This window comes from Phyllobates terribilis, unplaced genomic scaffold, assembly GCF_046119375.1.
Source record: "Phyllobates terribilis strain yellow unplaced genomic scaffold, ASM4611937v1 Scaffold_2__4_contigs__length_985480577, whole genome shotgun sequence".
NCBI lineage: Eukaryota > Metazoa > Chordata > Amphibia > Anura > Dendrobatidae > Phyllobates > Phyllobates terribilis.
In genome coordinates, this window is record NW_027362762.1 from 172,574,589 (window position 1) to 172,600,033 (window position 25,445).

General features: G+C 44.4%; 1 protein-coding gene across 6 annotated transcripts in view; it reads left to right on the forward strand.

Moving 5' to 3' along the window:
• The window catches only part of B4GALNT1 (beta-1,4-N-acetyl-galactosaminyltransferase 1), a 231,789-nt gene that overhangs the window by 124,464 nt on the left and 81,880 nt on the right, over positions 1 to 25,445 (forward strand). For all 6 annotated transcript variants that reach the window (XM_073663286.1, XM_073663290.1, XM_073663285.1 and 3 more), the window contains 2 exons: positions 11,739 to 11,942; positions 13,065 to 13,238. In XM_073663286.1, coding sequence (XP_073519387.1) covers positions 11,740 to 11,942; positions 13,065 to 13,238 — 377 coding nt within the window. In that variant the 5' untranslated portion in view covers position 11,739. The remainder of the gene's footprint in view (positions 1 to 11,738; positions 11,943 to 13,064; positions 13,239 to 25,445) is intronic.

Below are 25,445 nucleotides of genomic sequence, written 5' to 3' on the forward strand. Positions count from 1 at the left end.
TTATTATTTCATGAATTTCATGAAATAATTAAAAAAAAAAATATGTGGGGCTTTGCCCTATTTTTGTGTCCAGCCAGGTACAACTAGGCAGCTGGGGGCTGGAATCCGCAGCTCAGGGAGGCCCAAGCTTTCTGGGCCCTCCCCGCTGCAAATTGCAGTCCGCAGCCACCCCAGAAAATGGCGTGTTCATAGAAGCGCCATCTTCTGGCGCTGTACCCAACTCATCCAGGGCCCTGGTGCGGTGGCTCACTGGGTAATAAAGGGGTTAGGGCCAGCTTGGTATAATCAGCTGGCCCTAAGCCCAAAATTCATGGGGTCACGCCAATATTAGACATGACCGCCATGAATTTCTAGTAAAGTATATAAAAAAAACACAACACCCAGAATAAAGTCCTTTAATTGAAATAAACACACAATTTTTTAATGTTCTAAATTAAACCATACTTACCATCACGCCCATTCTAGCTGAAGCCAATGTCTTCTGCAATAAAATCCTATGGATGCGCCATTTCTGGGGCAGCTGACGGCTGGTGTTTCTAGCCTGGGAGGGGGCCAATATTCATGGGCTATTAATATCAGCCCCCAGCTGTCTGCCTAGCCTTTGCTAGCTATTAAAATAGGGGGGACCCCACGTCATTTTTTTGGGGGGTCCCCCATTTTAATAGCTAGTAAAGGCTAGGTATTCAGCTAGGGGCTGATATTAGTAGCCTGGGAAGCTCCGTGGGTATTACCCCCTTCCCAGGCTTCAAACATCTGCCCCAGCCGTCTGCTTAACCTCTGCTAGAGACTAAAATTACGGGAAATCCCACGCCAATTTTTTTTTTAATAAATCCTTTATTTTAACACTAAATGACAAGTACAGTAATCAACACTATCACTGTACTTATTATACAGTACAGACCAAAAGTTTGGACACACCTTCTCATTTAAAGATTTTTCTGTATTTTCATGACTATGAAATTGTACATTCACACTGAAGGCATCAAAACTATGAATTAACACATGTGGAATTATATACTTAACAAAAAAGTGTGAAACAACTGAAAATATGTCTTATATTCTAGGTTCTTCAAAGTAGCCACCTTTTGCTTTGATGACTGCTTTGCACACTCTTGGCATTCTCTTGATGAGCTTCAAGAGGTAGTCACCGGAAATGGTCTTCCAACAATCTTGAAGGAGTTCCCAGAGATGCGTAGCACTTGTTGGCCCTTTTGCCTTCACTCGGCGGTCCAGCTCTCCCCAAACCATCTCGATTGGGGTCAGGTCTGGTGACTGTGGAGACCAGGTCATCTGGCTTAGCACCCCATCACTCTCCTTCTTGGTCAAATAGCCATTACACAGCCTGGAGGTGTGTTTGGGGTCATTGTCCTGTTGAAAAATAAATGATGGTCCAACTAATCGCAAACTGTGGTAGCCATGCTGGTTCAGTATGCCTTCAAATCCCCAACAGTGTCACCAGCAAAGCACCCCCACACCATCACACCTCCTCCTCCATGCCTCATGGTGGAAATCAGGCATGTAGAGTCCATCCGTTCACCTTTTCTGCATCGCACAAAGACACGGTGGTTGCAACCAAAGATCTCAAATTTGGACTCATCAGACCAAAGCACAGATTTCCACTGGTCTAATGTCCATTCCTTGTGTTCTTTAGCCCAAACAAGTCTCTTCTGCTTGTTGCCTGTCCTTAGCAGTAGTTTCCTAGCAGCTATTTTACCATGAAGGCCTGCTGCACAAAGTCTCCTCTTAACAGTTGTTGAAGAGATGTGCCTGCTGCTAGAACTCTTGTGTGGCATTGACCTGTTCTCTAATCTGAGCTGCTGTTAACCTGCGATTTCTGAGGCTGGTGACTCAGATAAACTTTTCCTCAGAAGCAGAGGTGACTCTTGGTCTTCCTTTCCTGGGGCGGTCCTCATGTGAGCCAGTTTCTTTGTAGCGCTTGATGGTTTTTACAACTGCACTTGGGGACACTTTCAACATTTTCCCAATTTTTCGCACTGACTGACCTTCATTTCTTAAAGTAATGATGGCCACTCGTTTTTCTTTACTTAGCTGCTTTTTTCTTGCCATAATACAAATTCTAACAGTCTATTCAGTAGGACTATCAGCTGTGTATCCACCAGACTTCTGCACAACACAACTGATGGTCCCAACCCCATTTATAAGGCAAGAAATCCCACTTGTTAAACCTGACAGGGCACACCTGTGAAGTGAAAACCATTTCCGGTAACTACCTCTTGAAGCTCATCAAGAGAATGCCAAGAGTGTGCAAAGCAGTCATTAAAGCAAAAGGTGGCTACTTTGAAGAACCAAGAATATAAGACATATTTTCAGTTGTTACACACTTTTTTGTTAAGTATATAATTCCACATGTGTTAATTCATTCAGTGTGAATGTACAATTTTCAAAGTCATGAAAATACAGAAAAATCTTTAAATGAGAAGATGTGTCCAAACTTTTAGTCTGTACTGTATATGTGACTGACATGTTTCTATCTATCTAATCTATGTGTGATGCTCTATTCTTTCTGTTCTAAATTGTCTGGTACCGGTGTATGCTGCTGAAGAATTGCCGGCCGGCTTTTTTAAAGAGACAAAAACACTATTATTTTTTTTTTAATAAATCCTTTATTTTAAGGGTATGTGCACACGATGCAGAAATGCTCAGGATTTTTTCCTGAGCGTTTCTGCATCTCTCTGGCAGGAAAAAACGCATGCGGATTGTACATGCGGTTTCCTGCCAGGGACATGCGGAAATGAGGCGGTCTTCACTTTCATTTCCGCATGCGGGTTGACAAGCGCTTCCCAAGCGATTTTAGCATCACTTGGAAAGTGCTTTTCAACTTCACACTATATAAATCCATGCAACCGGCATGGATTTATATAGTGTGTGAATGTCAAAAAATAAAAAATAAATCTATACGTTACCATCTGATGGCCCCCGGTGTCCTGCTTCATCGGTCCCGGCTGCCGGCAGTGAAGACTGTAGGACCTTCCGACGTCAGCGTCACGTGACCCGTCATATGACTCTGACGTCAGCGAAGGTCCTTCATTCAACCGCGAAGTGCGCGGGAAGCCGGCAGGACGCAGCGCGGGCCGTCAGAAGGTGAGAATATATATATTTTTTATTTTATTCTTTTTTTTTTAAGTCCTCTCATCCACACCCGGGTACCATCCGCACATTAGACCGCATGAAAAGCGCATCAACATATACAGTGATGCGGATTCCATGCGGTCTAATGCAAGTCAATGGCGGCAAAAGAGCAGCGTTTCCGCAAAATTAATTGGCATGCTGCGGATTTTTGACCGCAGCGTTTACGCTGCGGAAAAATCCGCATCATGGGCACAGCACATGCGGATTTCCATTGGGGAACATTGCTGCCCTTCTACCATGCGTTTTTCATGCGTTTCCGCGGCGTTTACGCAACTGCAAAAACGCCGCGGAAACGCATGAAAAACGCATCGTGTGAACTCAGCCTAACACTAAATAACAAGTACAGTAACCAACACTGTCACTGTACTTATTATATATGTGATTGACATGTTTCTATCTATCTAATCTATGTGTGATGCTCTATTCTTTCTGTTCTAAATTGTCGGGTACCGGTGTATGCCGCTGATGAATTGCCGGCGGGCTTTTTTAAAGAGACGGGTGCATGAAAATCGGAGGGCACTAGTGTGTTCCAAGTGCCCTGCTATGTTTTTCATGCACCCTCCTATATACCCTGCCTGCCTGTCTGCCTATATATTCTGCCTGCCTGACGTTTAATTGAGCACCGTTCCCATCGATTTGGGCAATTTTTGACCTTCTGCAGACTGCCGGGGGGGACCACCAGAAAAATGCTTGAGTTTCCCATAGACTTACATTGGGCTCGTTGCTCGGATCGAGCACCCGAGTATTCCAATGTGCTCGACCCGAGCTTTGAGCACCCGAGCATTTTAGTGCTCGCTCATCACTAACAATAATGCTTCTTAAGTGCCCACTTAACATTTCATAATGTCCAGTGGGTCCTCATATATACAGCTCCTCTATATACAGTATAGTGGATCCATAGCTCAGTAGATGAATACAGCACTAGAACCACACTTTTCCTCCTCTGCATACTACCCTCAAGATACTTTTCCAGCACATAAACATCCCTCATATACAATTACAGTCCCTATAACCCTCGGCTCTATAAGGCGCTTACCTTTCCCACTTCGGCAGCAGGGTGACGGCGGCACCAGGGTGACAGCCATAGTAGGGAACCAGTGGTAGAAAGGTGATGGCCTCCGCTGGGTGACAACCTCTGATTAGTTATGATTTGGTACATTTTTACACGATCAGAACCATGGTCAGATCCACTTTCCGTACGTGAATCCAACTTCTTTATACCGTGCCCCCACTTCTCCATATTGTCCCCAAAGCTCTCACCTCTCCATACTGTCCCCCCATGCTTCTATCTATACATGCTGTGCCCCCATTTCTCTTTATTGTCCCCCACGCTGTCATCTGTCTATACTGTCCCCCCACGCACCCATCTCTAGATACTGTGCCTCCATATCTCCATATTGTCCCCAAGGCTCTCACCTCTCCACACTGTCCTGCCATGCACCCATCTTTACATACTGTTCCCCCACTTCTCCATACTGTGCCCTCACTTCTCAATATTGTCGCCCACGCTCTCACCTCTCTATACTGTCCCCCACGCTCCCATCTCTACATACTGTTCCCTTTTCTCCATATAATTTCCTCACACTCCCACTTTTCCATATGGTCCCCACTAGCTCCAAATTCTCCATCCTGTTACCCCATTTCTTCACACTGTCCCCTACGCTCCCACCTCTCCATACTGTCCCCCGACTTCTTTATATCATACACCCACTTCTCCATACCGTCCACTCATGCTCCCATTTTCCCATACGGTCCCCCCACCTTTCCATAATGTCCCCCACTTCTCCATATGGTCCCCTAACTCATCCATATTGTCCCACATTTCGCCATACAATCACCCCACAGTCCCACTTCTCTATATGATCCTCAGATGCTCCCAATTGTCCATCCTGTTCTCCTATATTGTCTCCTATACTCCCACCTCTCCATACTGTCCCCCACTTCATATTGAACACCCATTTCTCCATATTGTCCCCCAACACTCCCATTTCTCCATACAGCCCCCCACCTCTTCATAATGTCCCCCACTTCTCCAAATGGTCCCCCCATGCCTCCATATTGTCCCCCATGCTCCCTCCTCTCCACACTGTCCCAATACTTCTCCTTCTGGTGCACCCACCCCTACGCTGCTCCCTCTCACAATATTCCACACTGCCCCACATGCAGGCAAGATGCATTCTTTGCCACTCTGCGGCTCAGTGATCTGACAGCAGCAGAGTGATGAGGTCAGCAGTGTGCGACCTCTTCACTCCACTGCTCGTCGGGCCAGGGAGATACGGAGCACTCCCCACCTTCCAGCGCTTTACTGTTGCTGCTCAGATGTATTCATGTCTAAGAGATGTGAACACATCTGAGCACAGGAAAAAGGGAGCTCTGTGCAGCCCTGGTTTTGCTTAAGCATATCGGCGTAGCGTATCCCTGGGTGGGTGCCCCGTGGTGGGCCCCCCTGAGTACGGGGCCCGGAGTGACCGAACCCTCTGCCCCCCCGGTAACTATGCTACTGACTGCAGTTATTAACACATAAAATAGTTTTGGCCTTGTGTAGTTTTTATTGGTGATGTATAAAAAAATCTGTGCACTGCATTGTTAGGCCACATTCACACGTTCAGTATTTGGTGAATTTTTTCCATCAGTATTTGTAAGGCAAAACCAGGAGTGGAACAATCAGAGGAAAAATATAATAGAAACACATCACCACTTCTGCATTTTTCACCCACTCCTGGTTTTGGCTTATAAATACTGATGTAAAAAACTCACCAAATACTCAGCGTGAGCACGTGGTCTTATGTACAAGGGGCCCTCTGCAGACTCCTTATAGTGGATCTGGGTAGTTTTTACACTGATCCACTAAGCACTAGTGTCTCTCCCTCCCTAGCAACCCCCCCGTCACCCACCATGTGCAGTTTGATATGAGAGGTGACGCGCCCCCTGGGCCCGTGTTGTTTGGGGGATTACCCGGAGCCGGATCAGATGGGGGGGGTTGTAGTCTCCGAGTGGCGGTGACCCGGTCCGTGCCCAGGGTGTCAAGCTCAGTGTGTGGCAGTCCTTATAGATGTTACTAGATGTTCTTTTATGTCGACTACGCCACCCGTTGAATTGCGGTCAATACGGCCGCCGCTGCAGCAGGGTCCGCTGAGGCTGGTGATGTGTGTGCAGCTCAGGTAGTATAACCCCCAACGGGAGGGGTATAGCCTCAGGGGGTCAGGTGTACAGGATGGTGGTTGTGGAGGTGCAGTGAGGATGGTAATGAGACTCAGAGTCGGGCTGTGCAGTTCAGGGTTTTTACTTACTGCTGTTGTTCTGGTCACTCCGGCCTTGAGTGACCACCCGAGCCGTGCTGCGTCCACCAGGTCCTGGACTCGGCCAACCCCCAGGTGATTCTGGAGCGTGGTCCTGAGCTCCCTTTCTGACTTGTCCTTCTCTCTGGCCTTCCCCACCAGGGATCCACCTAAGTCCGGCTCCCTTGGGCCTCTTGTTGGTAAACCCTTGTCTCTGGGTTCCCTGACCCTATTCTTGGTTTGCCTTCCGGGTGGATTTAGTGGGTGGTCGTGGCAGATCCTGCCCACGACCTCCGGTCTCTGGCTAAGGATTAGGGCCCTCCACCAGCTTGGGATCCGGTACCCTTGTGCCAACTCTTCACCCTCTGATCTAATCTTGGGTTCTTGGAGTTCTCTCTTCTCCCCCTCTGGGTCCTTCTTTCTCCTCTCTCTCTCTGGGCCTTGGAGCTGCTCTCCTCCTCTGCTCTCTTCCTCTGACTCACTCTACCAAAGACTGACAGACTGACTGACCCTGATCTAAGATGGTTCCCACCTTATATACTCCCTCTATGTGTGAGCTCAGGTGACCAGCACCCAATGAGCTCCTAGCACTACCCAGACTGCTCCCCCTATCTGCCCCTACACTACTGGGATGTTCCACCCCCTCCCACTCCAGCCAGGGACAGACACTGTCGTACCTGCACATTTCTCTAGTGGGAGTACCATTGATCTGTCCCCCGGAAATGGGATGTATGTAGTGCATGCAGCCTACTGAGCTCAGTTCCACACTCCATCCTTACCCGGGAGTGGAATACCACACCTCTGGGTTGAGGTGTAATACCCCTGTAGCAGCCGAATCCTCAGGGTGCTACAGAGGCATCTACATTCTGTAAAGTCTGGTATCTATGGCACACAGAGCTCCCCTCCGCTCACAGGGCCCTGCAGATAGAGAGAGCCCCACACATCATGCCAGTCTCTCCCTTCTGTGAGTCTCCGGGGTCACAGAACGAGTGACAGCATCAAAACTAAGTGTAGAGAAAGGGGCCCATCCAGTGTCTTTACCAAAGTGCAGCAGAGCGGCCGCCCCCCTCTGTCTGCAATTGACTCAGGTTCGGCCCCCTCCTCTCCACTTAGTTTTGATGCCTTTGCTGGCTCTAGAATAGATCGTGAAGTTCCAGCAGCTGATCAGACCCCCTCCGGGGCTCCTGTACAGTTGCATCGGCGGTATGTCCGCGCCTGATGTAATGAACAGGGCTCTCCAGACCGTGATGTATTTTTTTTTTTAATTTTGGTCATAATTCACCAGAATTATGGTTTCTGTATTTATCAAGATTGCTTAAAAAAATATTTTTATTTTAGAGGGAATGGAGTTTTATTTTGTCTTTACATATGATGGAAATATTTGGTATGCCATTACTGCCATGGCTTCTGTTGTTAAAATGGGTTTATAAATATATATATTGTGAGAAAGTCACTGGTAAAATACTGGAGGGGAGATATGTGTCACTGAGGATGTTAGCCTCAGTGACATGAACCCGGAAGTATACTCCAGCATTTTATGTGCTGAGAGGGGTTAATCAGCCATAGTAAGGGCTGTTTTTTTGGTGAACGGCTGAAGAGTGGGTGGGAGTCTCTTTACCATATCTCCACCCCAGGGTGTGGTCCAGAAGATAAATGTGGAGCCTTTGGACTCATTCAGTGTTTGGTGTGTCTGCAGATGAGATATCCAAAGCTGTGCTCGTGTTAAAGAGAGCAGAACCTTGTTTTTTTTCCCTGAGCAAGCAAACCTCGCAGACACACAGACTGTACTGTATGCTATTTTGTTTTTCCTGTTATGCCAGAAAGGCTGTGTATGTTTAACTAATTTTGGGCTGGTTTTTGCAATACGTTTTTAATAAACCAGCTGAAAACTTCAACTGGAACCATTCCTGTGACTACCTCTTTGAGCAGCCGAGCGAGTCATTCTACCACAATATATACACTGCTCAAAAAAATAAAGGGAACACTCAAATAACACATCCTAGATCTGAATGAATGAAATATTCTCATTGAATACTTTGTTCTGTACAAAGTTGAAAGTGCTGACAACAAAATCACACAAAAATCATCAATGAAAATCAAATTTATTAACCAATGGAGGCCTGGATTTGGAGTCACCCCAAAAATTAAAGTGGAAAAACACACTACAGGCTGATCCTACTTTGATGTAATGTCCTTAAAACAAGTCAAAATGAGGCTTAGTATTGTGTATGGCCTCCACGTGCCTGTATGACCTCCCTACATGCATGCTCTTGATGAGGTTGCGGATGGTGTCCTGTGGGATCTCCTCCCATACCTGGACTAAAGCATCCGCCAACTCCTGGACAGTCTGTGGTGCAACGTGACGGTGGTTGGAGTGAGACATGATGTCCCAGATGTGCTCAATCGGATTTAGGTCTGGGGAACAGGCGGGCCAGTCCATAGCTTCAATGCCTTCATCTTGCAGGAACTGCTGACACACTCCAGCCACATGAGGTCTGGCATTGTCCTTCTTTAGGAGGAACCCAGGGCCAACCGCACCAGCATATGGTCTCACAAGGGGTCTGAGGATCTCATCTCGGTACCTAATGGCAGTCAGGCTACCTCTGGCGAGCACATGGAGGGTTGTGCCCTCCAAAGAAATGCCACCCCACACCATTACTGACCCACTGCTAAACCAGTCATGCTGAAGGATGTTGCAGGCAGCAGATCGCTCTCCACGGCATCTCCAGACTCTGTCACATGTGCTCAGTGTGAACTTGCTTTCATCTGTGAAGAGCACAGGGCGCCAGTGGCGACTTTGCCAATCCTGGTGTTCTGTGGCAAATGCCAAGTATCCTACACGGTGTTGGGCTGTGAGCACAACCCCCATCTGTTGACCTCGGGCCCTCATACCACCCTCATGGAGTCGGTTTCTAACCGTTTGTGCAGACACATGCATATTTGTGGCCTGCTGGAGGTAATTTTTCAGGGCTCTGGCAGTGCTCCTCCTGTTCCTCCTTTCACAAAGGTGGAGGTAGCGGTCCTGCTGCTGGGTTCTTGCCCTCCTACAGCCCTCTCCATGTCTCCTGGTGTACTGGCCTGTCTCCTGGTAGCGCCTCCAGCCTCTGGACACTACGCTGACAGACACAGCAAACCTTCTTGCCACAGCTCGCATTGATGTGCCATCCTGGATGAGCTGCACTACTTGAGCAACTTCTATGGGTTGTAGAGTCCGTCTCATGCTACCACGAGTGTGAAAGCACAACCAACATTCAAAAGTGACCAAAACATCAGCCAGAAAGCATTGGTACTAAGATGTGGTCTGTGGTCCCCACCTGCAGAACCACTCCTTTATTGAGGGTGTCTTGATAATTGCCAGTAATTTCCATCTATTGTATATTCCATTTGCACAACAGCATGTGAAATCGATTGTCAATCAGTGTTGCTGCCTAAGTGGACAGTTTGATTTCACAGAAGTTTGATGTACTTGGAGTTATATTCTGTTGTTTAAGTGTTCCCTTTATTTTTTTGAGCAGTGTATATATTGTGGTAGATCAGCTCACTCGACTGCTCAGGTAGACACAGTAACGCTGTCTCTTTAAATTTCTTATTGGTTTATTAAAATGCGACAAAAACCAATGTAAAGTTCATCAAAATAAACACTGCCCTTCTGGCATAATGGTAAAGCAGAAGAAAATGTATAGCACAATCCTTATGTCTGCAGCCGCTCAGGATTACCAAAAACACACAGTCCAGGTGAGCACAAACACAAGTTCCTCTCTCTGGAGCTAGCCTCTCCAGATACACTGAACACCACATGACTCAACAGGCTGGCTATTTATATCCCAGACCACAACCCGAGGTGGAGATATGGTGAATAGCCTCCCACCCGCTTTACAGCTGTTCACATAAAACATGGCCCATTAAAAATGGCTGATTAAACCTCTTGGCACATAACATGCTGGAGAAAACTTTCAGGTTTCACATCACTGAAGCCAACAGCCTCAGTGAAACATATCTCCCCTCCCCAGTACTCTGCCAGTACTTTGTCACAATATATATACAGTACATCTGTATATATATATACATATATATAAAACGTTTGCATTTACTCCATAGAAATGTATGGGACCATTGCAGTACAAGGCTTCATTTTTGGTGACCATGTCCATTATGCATGGCATTATACTGCATATTAACCATTCTTTCAAAAACCTATTATCACCACACTCAATAAACATAACTCACGCAGATTTGGTTGGAAAAAATTTATGGCCACCACTTTTATTAAAAATCCTTACATCTTAAAAACCATAACTTTAATACAACTCTTATAACGCCGCAGCTTAGCCATAAGCTCAAGCCGGTTTACCTTACCAACCTGCTGTCCATTCAGTCTCCTGAATGACTAACCCCAAGGCCGTGACGAATATAAACATATATGTAGGGGGGGTGGCGGGGCAGCAGCACTAGATGAGCAGCGTCTGAGGACTGACACTCTCCTCTGGCGCTGCCATCTTTAATACCCTGCACCAACAATGTTTAATAAATATTATGACCCTATCAGCAGCTGTCGCATAGGGAGGGAGAGGCACTAGTCCTTCCTACCACCTGGTGGGGCACATTTTTATACTTTGAGGTAATGATTTTGTTGATATACATGGATGTTCATGGGGTACTTAGGGGGATTGATTATGATAAGGCACAGCTATATCATTGAGCTGTAGGCTCTAGGAGACGAGCATTACTGCCTATGTAATTGCACTATATCATGCAGGAGATAGAGCACTAAGCTTTACAATATTGTTTATATATTTATCTCTTGTGATATACTACTGTTCCTCTCCATCTATCCCTATCGAGTCCCATGCATTCTGATAAACGCAGGATTGATCGATTCTCTACCTCTATGTGTCCCTGCTGCTTTTCGGTATTGCCATTCTTCTGTACACACATCCCTTGCACTTGCAGACTTTTAAATGTGTATTTTTTGTATCAATAAAGTTGTTATATTTTTGTACCAACCGTTAAGACTTCATTTCCCTTTTTTCTATTCTACGCATAGGGAAGAAGTAGTCTTCCCCCTGTGACACCCCACTGACAGGCTGGCTACCTGTACCAATCCTCAGCATGACGTGAAAAAACACGGTGGGAAACCATTCCCGCCATTTAACCCTTTCAGGAGAGGAAAACAATGCATAACAATGCCATGTATTCCCCTCCTGAAGGTCCGGGTCTTAACATTACAATGTCATGCTTCTTTCTGTTTTCTTTTTAAGTATAGCTACTAAGAATTTACAATTTACCATTCTTTTTATTTTGTTTTTTCAGAATGCGGGCCATTAGGAGACTGTGCTTTGCAGTGGTGATCTTTGTGCCAATGTCTTTATTCTGCTTGCACATGTGGAACAAATCTGACAAGGTGGTATCCGTCTGGAATAGAGAAGCCTCTGAAGATCTGCTGGATAACAGTCTACTGCAACCACTTGAAAATTTTTCTGGGATATCTTTAAAATGGAAAAATGAAGTGTTACAGTACGTATTCTGCATTTTTAAGTGTGGATGGTGAATATAAGCAAGTAGGCATCTGTACGACTGTTCTGCAGTGTTTGCCATATAACCATGGATATTGCTGTAAAGCCCCATACGTCATGGTAAAGCCTTGTGGCCCTTTAGTCAATTAAAGCCAATGTCATAGCGTGGGTTACTAGCTCCCAGAGCAAGACAAATATTTTGTGCCCTATTTTTTGTGAACCATTAGCTCTCCCTGAGTCCCTTCCACCAGTCCAGTATTGAACCCCTTATCCCCAAGCACATTTACGGCATTTTACTAAAATATTGATGCACTTATAGTTTACCTTCTGGCCCAGTTTTTTTCTGCTTTTTGCTAAAATCCAACATAACATTTTAAAAATAAATATGTATTATTATAATTTTTTACTTATTTTTTATTTCAGTTTTGTGGATTTTTATTTTCATATAAATATTTATTATTCTACCCCTCTCTCTTAGCCCTTATTCCAGCCCCAACCCTAGCCCCAATCTTAACCTTAAGGGCAAAATGTTGCTCCCCAATAGAACATGGCACCAAAGTTTGACCCGTCCTGTTGCCTTGTTGTCTCTCCTGTCCTTCCCCCTCTGCTCCTGGAAGCTCACACATTGCTCCAGTGGTTACAGAGCTTCAGTTTATTTGTAGAGCCTAAAATATCCAAATGCGATTGATGCTTTCCCATAATGGAGCTTGGTAAGAAGCCCAGGCACCTCAGCCATCTCAATGTACAGTACATCAATACTAACATCTATTCTCTTTCATGCACTAAAAAAATGCATTTTCTCTAAAAATATTAATAATAATAATTCCTGAAAATAAAGTCAGCAGAACATATATTTTTCTATCTTTAAAATTCTCCTCACTGTAAATAAATGTAGACCTTTCTTGTGGAGGAAGGTAAAGTCATTGTGATGTTACAGTTATTCAGGGACCATGCATGGTACATCTTGAGCTCCATACCAGACCCTACATGACGTGTTAGAAAAATGTTTTTCATGGGCCCAACGTGTGTGCACTTCTTTGCAATGTTCCTTAATCTTTGTAAGACAATAATGACCACACAGGCTGTTCTACCATTTTTGGCTTATGGCTGTATTATTCCACAGACTCCTGCCAAAGAACCACTGTAAATGTGAAGCAAAGACGACACTGAACATTCCCTTCAGACAGGAGTTACTAGGAAAACCATACGCAGTGGACTTTACAGAAGCTATCAAACCTTCAGAAATAGAAGAAACATACAAGAGAAGAGAGTTGGAGTATAAAAATTTTAAGATGAGGTAACTATACTGTATGGGCTATGAGGGTGCATTATACTGTATGAGCTATGGGGTGCATTATACTGTATGGACTGTGGGGTACATTATCATGTATGGGCTTTGGAGTGCATTATCCTGTATGGGCTATGGGGTGTATTATTCTGTATGGAGTATGGGGTGCATTATACTGTATGGGCTATGGGGTACATTATACTGTATGGGCTATGGAGTGCATTATCCTGTATGGACTATGGGCTTCATTATACTATATGGGCTATGGGGGTGCATTATACTGTATTTATTTATTTAATTTACTCACTTATATAGAGCCATTTATTCTACAGCACTTTACAAACATTATCATCACTGTCCCCATTGGGGCTCACAATCTACATTCCCTAGCAATATGTCTTTGGAGTTTGGGAGGAAACCGGACTACTCAGAGCAAACCCACGCAAACACAGGGAGAGCATACAAACTCCATGCAGAATTGGGCAGTATGGTGGCTCAGTGGTTAGCACTGTTGCTTTGCAGCACTGGGGTCCTATAGGTTCAAGTACCACCGAGGACAACATCTGCAAGGAGTTTGTATGTTCTCCCCGTGTTTGTGTGGGTTTCCTCCTGGTTCTCCGGTTTCCTTCCACACTCCAAAGATATAGTGATAGGGAATTTAGATTGTGAGCCCGAATGGGGACAGTGCCGATAATGTTTGTAAAGTGCTGTGGAATAAATGGCGCGATAGAAGTGAGTAAAATAAATAAATAAAAATGAATAAACTATTCAAACAACATTGTACTAGTCTTCTAAATGTAATGGCACGGATCAGTGTACAGAGGCTGTGCAGATCCTTTAAGGAGTCATATAGCTTTCATGTACTAATGTAAAGGCGCCGTTTCGGGCTCTGTTGAAAAAGCAATGTCTCTAGGAGAGAATATTTTCTTACAGACATCATGAGATGAAGTGGCCATATAATCTAAGGCATATACTGTAGTGGTACAGTTGAGGCTTCATGTTCCTCTGTGGAAACTGTTCATAATAGTATAGGTCATCAATAACACATCAGTGGGGATCTACACATGATACCACCACCGATCAGCTGCTACTAGCTCCAGTGTATGGGGCCAGAACAGCATAGCTCCCTGCGATGTTTAGTGGCCACTGCCTGGTACTGCAGATCATTTCCTATTCACTACTGAGCTGCCGTTCCAGGGGACAAAACCTTGCTATTTCCACACTGTTTACCTTCGCAAAACCAGTGGAGCTAATAGCAGCTGGTCGATAAGGGTACCTTGCTTTGGATCTCCACTAGTGATGAGCAAGCGTGCTCATTTAACCCTATAACCGAGCACGCTCGGGTGCTTAACAAGTATCTTCGGCGTTCTTCAACACATGTGAGGATTCCCTTACAAACAGGCAATCCCTGCATGTCTTGATGCTGTCTAAGAGCCATAAATCATGCAGATGCAGGGACTCGAACATAATATACGAGCACGCCAAAGATACTTGGAAAGCACCCGAGCGTGCTCGATTAAAGGGTTAAACGAGCATGCTCGCTCATCTCTAATCCACATCAATCTGGTAATGATGATCTGTCCATCAGTATTGAAGAAGTTGACAACTCTTTTAAGAATATCCTATATTCTTACTCAGTTCTTGAGAGAAAACTATATTCAGCATGAGACTATAAACCATAGTTTATCTTCATATGAATGTATCCTTCACAACAGGGGAGTACATAGGAATCATGGGGCCCCATAGCAGAAGCTCTAATTGCCCCCCCCCCCAAAAAAAAAAAAGTTAATAATTGTCGGGGTCACCAAAGATCAGATCTCACAACTTTCCATCCTTTACATAGTAATTTTCCTCCTGCTGAAGTCCTAGATCTCTCTTTCATTGCCCCATAAAGTGTGATGCCAATAAAAGGGCCCCCCAAACACAGTATGATACCACCATGGTGAATTCCTCCACATACGCAGTATAATGACCCTACTGTACCCCACCTCAACTCCCAGGGCAAAGTATGCTGACCCCAACACAGTATGATCCCCCAACTGTGAGCCCCTAGAGCTAGAGAGGATGGTACATAATAAGGGAGGGTGTTATACATAATAAAAGAGGAAACTGTATAACTAAGGATGGTGCTATACATAATAAGTGAGTACACTATATACTAAGGGACTGTGCTATACATAATAAGGCTACATTCCTGCATCTGTGTGCAGTGTCGGTGTGCTGCCCTGTTTTACAGAAGCATTGAGCATGTCCTATTCTAATCCTCAAAATCGGATCAGAACAGGACATTCTCTGACCCTCTTAGATCTCATTCTCAGATCCGTGATTTTCATGGATGTGTGATTGGATCTATAAAAGTGTACGAGTCCGTGGACCATGCGATAAAAAAATCTGGCAGCACACGGACATTTCACACAAATGTGAGAATGTGGCCTAAGGGATTTTACAGATAACATTATCACTCCAAGTCACACAGTGCAGATACAGAATAATATTTACGTCCAAGCACTTACCGCTGACGTCTCGTCTGATCAAAGCCGGTTTCTGCTGCTTCTTCTCCATCTGGTTAGACCTTCATGTCGACATTTCCCAGCCACAACTCGTCTTGTGACGATGATCTCCAGCCTAGAAAATAACAAGGTCACATATTGTATGCATACATGTGTCTCCCCTGCTCTGCGTCCTCGAATACTCGCCACTTAGTAATCAAAATATAAAATGATAAGCAGCACTGTGCCCCTCATTAACTATAATCTCCACTAGCCAATAATATAAATTATTCAGTCTCTGTGACTCTCCCCAATTAACTGTAAGGCTATGTGCACACGGAAAACATACAAGGCTTCACAGTACAAGCAAAGTGAAACCCCCATAATTGCTCTCTCCCAGCACCCCCATCATTGCTCTCTCCCACCACCTCCATCATTGCACTCTCCCAGCACCCTCATCATTGCTCTCTCCCAGCCCCCCCATCATTGCTCTCTCCCAGCACCTCCATCATTGCTCTCTCCCAGCACCCCCATCATTGCTCTCTCCCAGCACCCCTATCATTGCTCTCTCCCAGCACCTCCATCATTGCTCTCTCCCAGCCCCCCCATCATTGCTCTGTCCCAGCACCTCCATCATTGCTCTCTCCCACCACCCCCATCATTGCTCTCTCCAAGCACCCCCGTCATTGCTCTCTCCCAGCAACATGTCATTGCTCTCCCCTTCCCCACCAACCCCATCATTGCTCTCCCCAGCCCCATCAGCCCCATTATTGCTCTTCCCAGCCCCATCATTCCTCTCCCCAGCCCCATCAGCCCCATTATTGCTCTCCCCAGCCCCACCATCCCACCATTGCTCTCCCCCCACCTCCCCTCCCCAGAGTTTCAGTAAAAAAAAAAAAGCAAAAAAAAAAAAACACAACAACTTACCTCAGCTCGCTCCCCTGCAGCAGCATCCTCCTGGTTGCCAGCAGCTTTCTTCCTGACCCAGGCGCGCTCTGCATGATGACGTCATCAAGCTGCGCGCGCCTGGGTCAGGGAGGAAGCAGAGGACGAACCCTCCAGCTCCGCTGCTATTCTCCTCCTGACAGCAGCGGAGCTGCAGGGATCTCTCCCTGACCACCGCATGCAGGGAGCAGCTGCACCTTGCGGGCCCCTTATTGCATGGTGGGGTCCCGGCGCGGCTGCACTGGCGGCTCTATGTCCACCCCTGGACTGCTATGGGGCCCCCTGGCTAACGGGACCCATAGCGGTTGCGTTGTCTGCCGCCATTGGTGGTACGCCACTGCTTCATAACGTTTTTTATGGCTTCTACAAAAGCAGAAGCATATTTGTTTTCTAGCAATAATAGTTTATGGAAGAGCTGCCGTTTGATACTTATATGTGGTTACTGCTGTACCACTCCTTCCATTATCGGCTCTCGTCATCAAAGGGTTCCATTCTGGAACAGCTGTTCCCCATGCTTGTTTTCTCTGTCCTCTAATTCTTAATAAAGAGAAATTGTGCTTATACAAAAACTGGTTCCTCTTTCATGTAAAATTTCTGGAGAAAGTAAGTGCCTCATTCAGATTTAACATGCCGAAGGAAGAAAAGTAGAGAGACCATACTGAGTTAAAGGGACACAAACCGGTGACTGAAACTGTGCCAGTGCCACCCCTGTAACTGAAACCTGAACACTGTAGGAGGGAATAAAGTTAATTTCCCCAAGTAGTGGGGCTCAAAGTGTAGGTGCAGGACAGATTCAGAACTCTATTAAGCTGCAGATTAACCTAATATCTGCTGGTTAATAGCATTTTTTCACGTGACAGGTTCCCTTTAAGAGCACGACTTGTCCATAGCAGAAGATACATGATAAATGATCGATATCCTTGATTTTTATTATAGATACAGATTAGTTACCAGGACAAGCTGGTATTTGCTTCTGCAACTGATATCTGGTATCATCCAATAAAGAGGTGTTCAAATGATTGCATGGAGTAAATACAGCCCAGTTTACATCACGTTAGTAGTGTACGCTTAGGCTGCGTGCCCACGATGCGTTTTTCAAGCGTTTTTGCTGCGGAATTTCTGCTGCGGAAACGCTTGAAAAACGCTTGGTAATACGTGCCCCATGGTCCCCAATGACAATCCGCATGTTCTGTGCCAATGCTTCAGAATTTTCTGCATCAGATTTTATGTGCGGAAAAATCCGCAGCATTTCCATTATTTGTGCGTTTACGCATACGGAATTGCCTACTCAATGCATTAGAAAAACACATGGCAATTCCGCATGTACAAAACGCTTCAAAAACGCGTCAAAAACGCGTGTTAAATTCCGCACGCGTTTTTACTGGCAAGGACATGCAGAAAGGAAGCGGAAATTTTCCGCTTCATTTCTGCATCGTGGGCACATAGCCTAAATGTGTATGCTGTGTAAGGTTCCCGATGTGTAAGCCAACGCAAGCATATCCACAGGGCTCTATTGCCCCAATTGAGTCCAAAAGATTGTTTCTTTAGCCTCCACAAGGCTAGTAAGCCAAAATGTAGTTTGGATTAGTGTATTGAACTAAGCTACTCTTTTCAATGGCACACAGTTAAAAAACACGTTTATTGCACAGTATACATTTTTCTACAATGAGACACTGTGGGCATTATGTCATGCTGTGTCAAATCTAGGATTTCCTGCACGTGAAGCAAAAATTTAGTTTGGCACCCTCTCCTATACACAGCTTGACAGCAGCAGACTCAGACAGAACAGTATATGGGCCCTTTGCAGTCAAATAGCTCTTCATAGTGCACAATTACACCAATTTTGATGGTTAAAGCGGGCCCCCTTAACTCCTTGGCCCCGGTGCAGCTGCACAGCTTGTATCAATGGTATGTCCACTCATGAAGCTTAAGTGGTTTGAGCAGTTATAGTAGCAGTTATGCGATTTGCATACATAACAGTCACTTGCAGATGAGCTGCTCTTCCTAATTCTCTCAAAGTTCAGTGTAAAATTACAGCCCCTGCTTCATTAAGAGAAGCAGGAAGAGCAGCTAATCGACACGTGGCTGACGGCTGTAATTATGAATATCACATATGAGTGGTCACATGATTACTGGTGAAAACAGCAAGAAAACCAAATCCTGACAGTGAACATATTACATGTTGTTAGAACTTTGCTACAAGTGCTTAATTTTATAATGCTCCTTACATAAATACAGATGTAGCAACCCTTATCTTATCAGACAGCCCATTACTTTATTAACATAGCAATGTATCACTTTATCTGCCAAGTTTTGTATTGCTAAATTTGTACAGGATCAGTACCAATAATAGTACATGAATACATCACTGGAACCACCATCAGTACAGAAACACATCACTAGAAACACCATCTGTACATCACCAGAAATATTATTAGTACATTAATATATCACCAAGCGTAGTACAACAATCAATTGCATCAGGTCAGCCCCATATACAATTGTATCATATCATCCTACATCTCCTAGTATGTCTTAACAATGGTAAGGAGATACTGAGAGTTGTTAACAGCCTTTATCAGAATGCGGACCATACAGAAACCACAGTACTGATGATATGTAGTCAGTTACACAAATAGACATTTTCATCCAGATACCTTATAGATGACATCTTCTCTGATTGGAGTCACTCTTTTTCTCTTTATCTTCATCTGGTCCAGAAATCATGATGACTTTTCACTTTCACAGCTCATCACTGCAGACTTTCATCTTCTCTGGTATGCAGCACATTACGATACAGTGCCATTAAAAGTAATATTTTGATTATAATGCTACTGAATAAAAATAAGTATCTGCCTTATGCTGTACCTCTGAATAATTGCCCCTCACTATACTCCCTGCACAAAATATTACTCCCACACTGTCCCCCTTATGGTACATACCCTTCAGACTGCCTTCTCCTTTCCATGCTGGGTAACTCTTCACGTTGTCCTCTCACACTGTGTCTGACCAAACTACTCAGTCTTTATACTGTGTTCCCTTACATTTTCTCTACTCATACTGTCCTGTTACACTTTTCTCCTCTCATACTGTCTCCCCATGTTTCTCACCCCATACTGTCCCGTTGCACATTTCTCCCCCTATACTGTCACCTCACATTTTTCTCCCCCATACATTCCCCTCACACTGTCCCCTCACATTCCCCTCATTCTGTCTCCTCACACTTTTATTCCTCCATATTGTTCCCTCACAATCTGCCTATTATTGTCCCCTCACACATTTCTCCCCTTAACTGTCTGCTTAAGCTTTCCCTCATACTTTCTGCTCACACTTTTCTCCCCCACCCTGTCCTCTCACACCACAATCCCTCCTATTCTATCCCCTCACACTCTTCTCTCATATTGTTGCCTCACACTTTTCCTCCATACTGTCCCATCTCAAACTATCCAATAACACACCTGTTTCTTTGGCTCCATTGGAGCACTTACCTTACTGCCAGCCATGTCCTCTGTGGTGCATGAGTGATGATAGCAGCATGATTAGATGACCAGATCATGCTGCTGACGTAGCCCTGACCCTGAAGTACCGGCAGCCAGAACTTCAATTGTACGCACACCTGAAAAACATGAGTACAATTGAATGCAGTTTGTCTTAGCCAGCTGTAAGTTTGACAACCGGCTTGAAGAATGGCCGAATCCTACTCTCAAAATGCAGCTGCCTGAGAGACTCCGTGGACCACATGCCTTAATTTGCCCACCCCCTAGATATTCCACTGTCTACTGCATCACTATACAGTAGGATATCCTCCAGGCTTCCTTCAGAGGTATACGTTTAGGGATTCTGTTGTCATAAATCTCCAACAGAGGGTATGTTAATAGAGCATTAAGCTACTCATACACAATAAATAGGTGTTGGCTGAACGGTTCTTCGGTTGACAGCTATCTCACCTGAGTACCCCATAAACAGGAGCGCTTGGTTCAACTTATCTCCCCAAGAACAAAATAATCCTTCTCTCCCTCAATATCATTTGTCGGGGAAGATTCAGGAGGCTCTCTAACATATCAGACGATTGGCTGATCTCACCTGTATTGTACGGGTGTGGCTGATGTTAGTCTAATATGTATGGGGGCAGTACATTCTATATTCTAGTTTTTTCTTCTTGGGAAAGATGACTGATATTTTCTTAGTTGAGTTTATGGTCATTTTGTGACCACTAACTTGACTGATGTCATCAGTAAAAAAAAACACACATCCGCTTTATTCCTTTATACCGTCAACATGTCAATGAGTAATACATGGGAAGTTATCATGTGCTAGAATACTGCAATAATATGTAAAAATGTGGAAGAGAACGCAATGTATAGCAAACTAAATAGTCTAGATTCAAAGTTCAGGTGTTGCAATAAAGTAAATCTGACTTTTAAGCAATGTCATTATTTTAAATAAGAAGAAGTTCTATTTTTATACTTTTATTCTTTACAGAATATATTATGGGATTACATGTATTATCCCCTTCAAGACTAGATCAATTTAAATGTTTCCATTTTTTTAATCCTTACTTTCAAAGAACTATAACTTTTTTTTTTCGACATAGCCTTATAAAGGCTTGTTTTTTTTTGCAGGGCAATTTGTATTTTTTATAGCACCTTTTAAAATATATAATGTTTGAAAAAATGGAAAAAAAATATTTTTTAAACGGAGAGAGGGGGGTGAAAAAAATGCAATTCTTCAATTTTTTTTTCTCTTTTATGCATTCATTGTAAAAGAAAAATGGCATGTCAACTTTACCTTGCAGACCAGTGTTATTTTGGAAATAGTGAAATCCCAAATTTATTTTTGTTAGGGTTTGTTAATTAAAAAAAAAAATAAAAACTATAGTATGAGAGCCAGAACATAATCTTTTTTTTATAAGTGGATTCGAGTTGGGACTTTTTGCAGGGTGAGTAATAACTATTATTGATGCTGTTTGGGGCTACATATTAGTATTACCAGATGAGTAGGAATGGACTTGACTGCCCTATGTCTTTTTCAGCTCTATCAACTGTAAAACTATGAAAGATATACTTTTAGCTCAATTATCTGCAGGGCAGAGGGACATTTCAAATGGTGAAGCTCTGCAATTCTGTCTTCACATTACAAGCAATTATAAAATTCTCTGTGTCTGCTGATAGCTGAGAACTTCAACCACATGGAATTTGAGCACCCTGTTTACCCTGCAGGTTATCACAAAACTTAAATCCAGTGGTAGATACCAGTTCTGCAGAACATATAAGAGATCACAGTACAGTTATACGAGGGGCATTAGTTAAAGATTTCCCCTGACCCACTTCCTGTGGACTGAGAGCAATGAAACTTGGCACAGTTATTACTCCTTCTCTACATAGGTGCCACCTAGGGACACACACTTCTCCCATCTCTTTAAGCAACTGTAAACACCTCGCTTGTAGAAGTCGACAGTTTGCTCCAAAAGCCCCTTTGTGACTTCGGAAATCAGAGTCTCATCATCTGTAAAATGCTTGCCCTTCAAAAAAAACCCTTCATTTTTGGAAAGAGGTGGAAGTCGATGGTTTTGATGGCCTCCTGCAATTTCCGCTGCAGTGAAGCATAGTATGCCCCAGTGATCATGGTACCCTTTGCTATGAAATCCATCAATACTACTCCGTGCTGGTCCCAAAATACTGTGAGCATGACATTGCCTGCCGAGGGTTGGGCACGTGCCTTCTTTGGATGCGGTGTGTCATGATGCTTCCATTGCATCGACTGGACTTTAGTCTCAGGATCATAGTGATGGACCCAGCTGTCATTCTGTGTGATCAGTCTGTTGAAAAAGTCCTCCAGGGCACATCGTCAATAGAGCCTGAGAACATTCGACTCGTTCCTGCTTCTGGAAAGGTTTGAGCAGCCATGGAACCCAGCTAGCGGATACCTTATGCATGTGAAGATGGAGGATTTTTTCCATGACCCAACACTAATCTTGACATTTTCGGCTAGGTGGCGAATGGTTACGTGACGATTTTCAAAAATGGCAACCTCCACTTGCTGGATGGTGTGTTCATCAATAGCAGAGTGGGGTCACCCTGGAATTGAAGCTGTTTGCACCGAAGTCTGACCACATTTCAATTGACGATGCCAGTTCTTGACTACATCAAATGATGGGGAATCATCACCATAAACCTCTTTCATCTCATCGAACGTCTCCTTTGCGGCCTTTCAAGTAAAGGAACTTGATGACTGCTCTGTATTCCACTGGGTCCATTATCAAACCTCACACCACTTCAGCACCTGTAAAATCAAGACCGTTATCAGTGCTGAGTTGAAAATTGGCACGTAACCTATAGAGACTTATATCACTACATATGTAAAGTTTCAGCACCGTGTGATAAATAGAAGTGAGTCAGGGGAAATCTTTAATGAACACCCCTTAGATGGTGACTTACAGCTGATGTTCTTTTTGATGGAGTCGTTCATTTTTCCCGTATTTTACATCTGGCCCAGACCAACAACTTCTCCAGCCATGAATCATATGCAAACTTTACAACAAAGACACATTTGACTTCTCACATTTCCAAGACCGGCCCCATCTATTCCCAACGTGTACAAACTCCTCATCCTACTGATAACCCAATGCTTATCTGCTGCTGTATGTGTCCCTATTACTGCAGCTGCTGAGTGACACAAATATATTGTTCCTCTTACTTCCCCACATAATAATGCCCACCACTGTGCCCCCGACAAGGTAAAATGCCTCCTTTGTGCTCTCTAGATGGTAAAATTGCCCCCTAGAATATATTAATACCCTGTGCAAGTACCCTAGAAAACAGTGTCGACATTTAGTCTCTAAAAAGTAATAATTCCTCCTGTGCATCTTTGACAGTCACAATACCCTGAGCGCCCCTATAACAATAAGTGCCCACTTAACATTTAATAATGTCCCCTAAGTCCCCACATGTACTGCTCCCCTATACACAGTATTATGAGCCCACAGCTCCCCTATACGCAGTATAATGACCCCCAGCTCCCCTATACACAGTATGCTGGGTCCACAGTTCCCCTATATACAGTATGATGGACCCACAGCTCCCCAATACACAGTATGGTGGGTTCTTTGCTCTCTCAAAACAAAATATAATGATCCCCACAGTAGTCCTCACATTGTATAATGGCTCCCACGGTAGCCTAGATACTATATTACTATATAGTAACAACTACACTATATAATGGCCACCACAGTGCATAATGGCCCCCACACTGTTTAATGGTCCTCATAGTAGCCCCCACACTGTATGATAGCTCCCACAGTAGCCTGGATACTATATAATGGCCCCACACTGTATAATGGCTCTCATACTGTATATTAGCCTCCACAGTAATCCCCACACTGTATGATGTCCCTTAAACTGTACGGCCCTCATATTAGCTCTATATATAATGGCCCCACAGTAGTCCACACACCTTTTATTGGCACCAACACTGTATGAGGGCCCCCCACAGTAGTCTCCATGCTGTGTGATGGCCTGCAAGCTGTATAATGGCCCTCTTATTAGTTCCCACATCATATAATGGTCCCAACAGCAGTCCCCGCACTGTATAATGGCCCCCACATTAGCTCCCACTCTGTATAGTGACCCCCACACTTTATGAGGATCCAACACCATATGATGGCACCCTATAATAGTCCCTACAATGTATGAGGGTCCTCCCATTCTTTATGATACACCAACAGTCACATTACAAGTTTTCATTTAAAAAAAAAAAATCATATACTCACCTAATCCAGGATTCTAAATAGTACACCGGTAAAGCGTGGGTGGACCAATGCTGTGTCATCGTGCTAGCGCATGCACAGGACACCAGAGTCCCGGCGCCGCACAATGACGTCACCGCGCTGGGCCTCTGAAGTCCTGTGCATGCACTTACATCTTGGCCAGTGCATCACCCTGCCGCTCTATAAACCACAATTTTAAAGCAACATGCGTTCTACAAAACGGAGAGCAGTAGTACAGGGAGATCATATCGCCCTACATTACCACAGAGCTTAACTATATCAGTGTGCTGTGTATGCCGATGCAGTTAGGAGTGATGGTAGTACTGGGTGACCACTAACAAGGGATGACCGTACCCTCTGTCACGTGGTAGCTATGCTACTGGTGCTGCTATAAACAGTAATGCTTCTTAAATGCTCGCTTAACATTTAATAATTAGTATATGGCACTCTGGGACTGTGAAAAAGTGCCCGAATAGGGTTCTAATCCATGATAGAAAATATAATAAGAACATGGCAATTAAGAGAGGTATGCAACAAGAATGAAATTTTATTCACATTGGACTAATTGGATTATGAATAAAATGTAATTCTTGTTGCATACCTCTCATGAGTGCCGAGTTCTACTTGTATTAAAATTTAATAATGTCCCCTGAGTCCCCCCCATGTTCAGTAATAATGGTCCCAGTATCGCTGATGTGAGCAGATGGTCGTGTGGCCGCAGGTATCCAACTTGTCAACTACACAATTCCGGCTTCTCTCCATTCTCTTGTATTGAAAGATGCCAAACTTATCTAGTCGGCACGAGCAAACACCATACATGCAGTCACATGACCACCTGATCGCACCTAATCGGACTCATGACAGCAGGCGCACTGCACCCTGTTATCATTAAAGCAACATGCAGTCACATAGGTTAACTGCAGACTTTTATTCCAAGCCTGGGCAACCCTTTTCAAGGGAGCCTGACAGGTGATACATGCTGCCCAAACCATGTGTAGTATCCCAGCCAGGTATGTT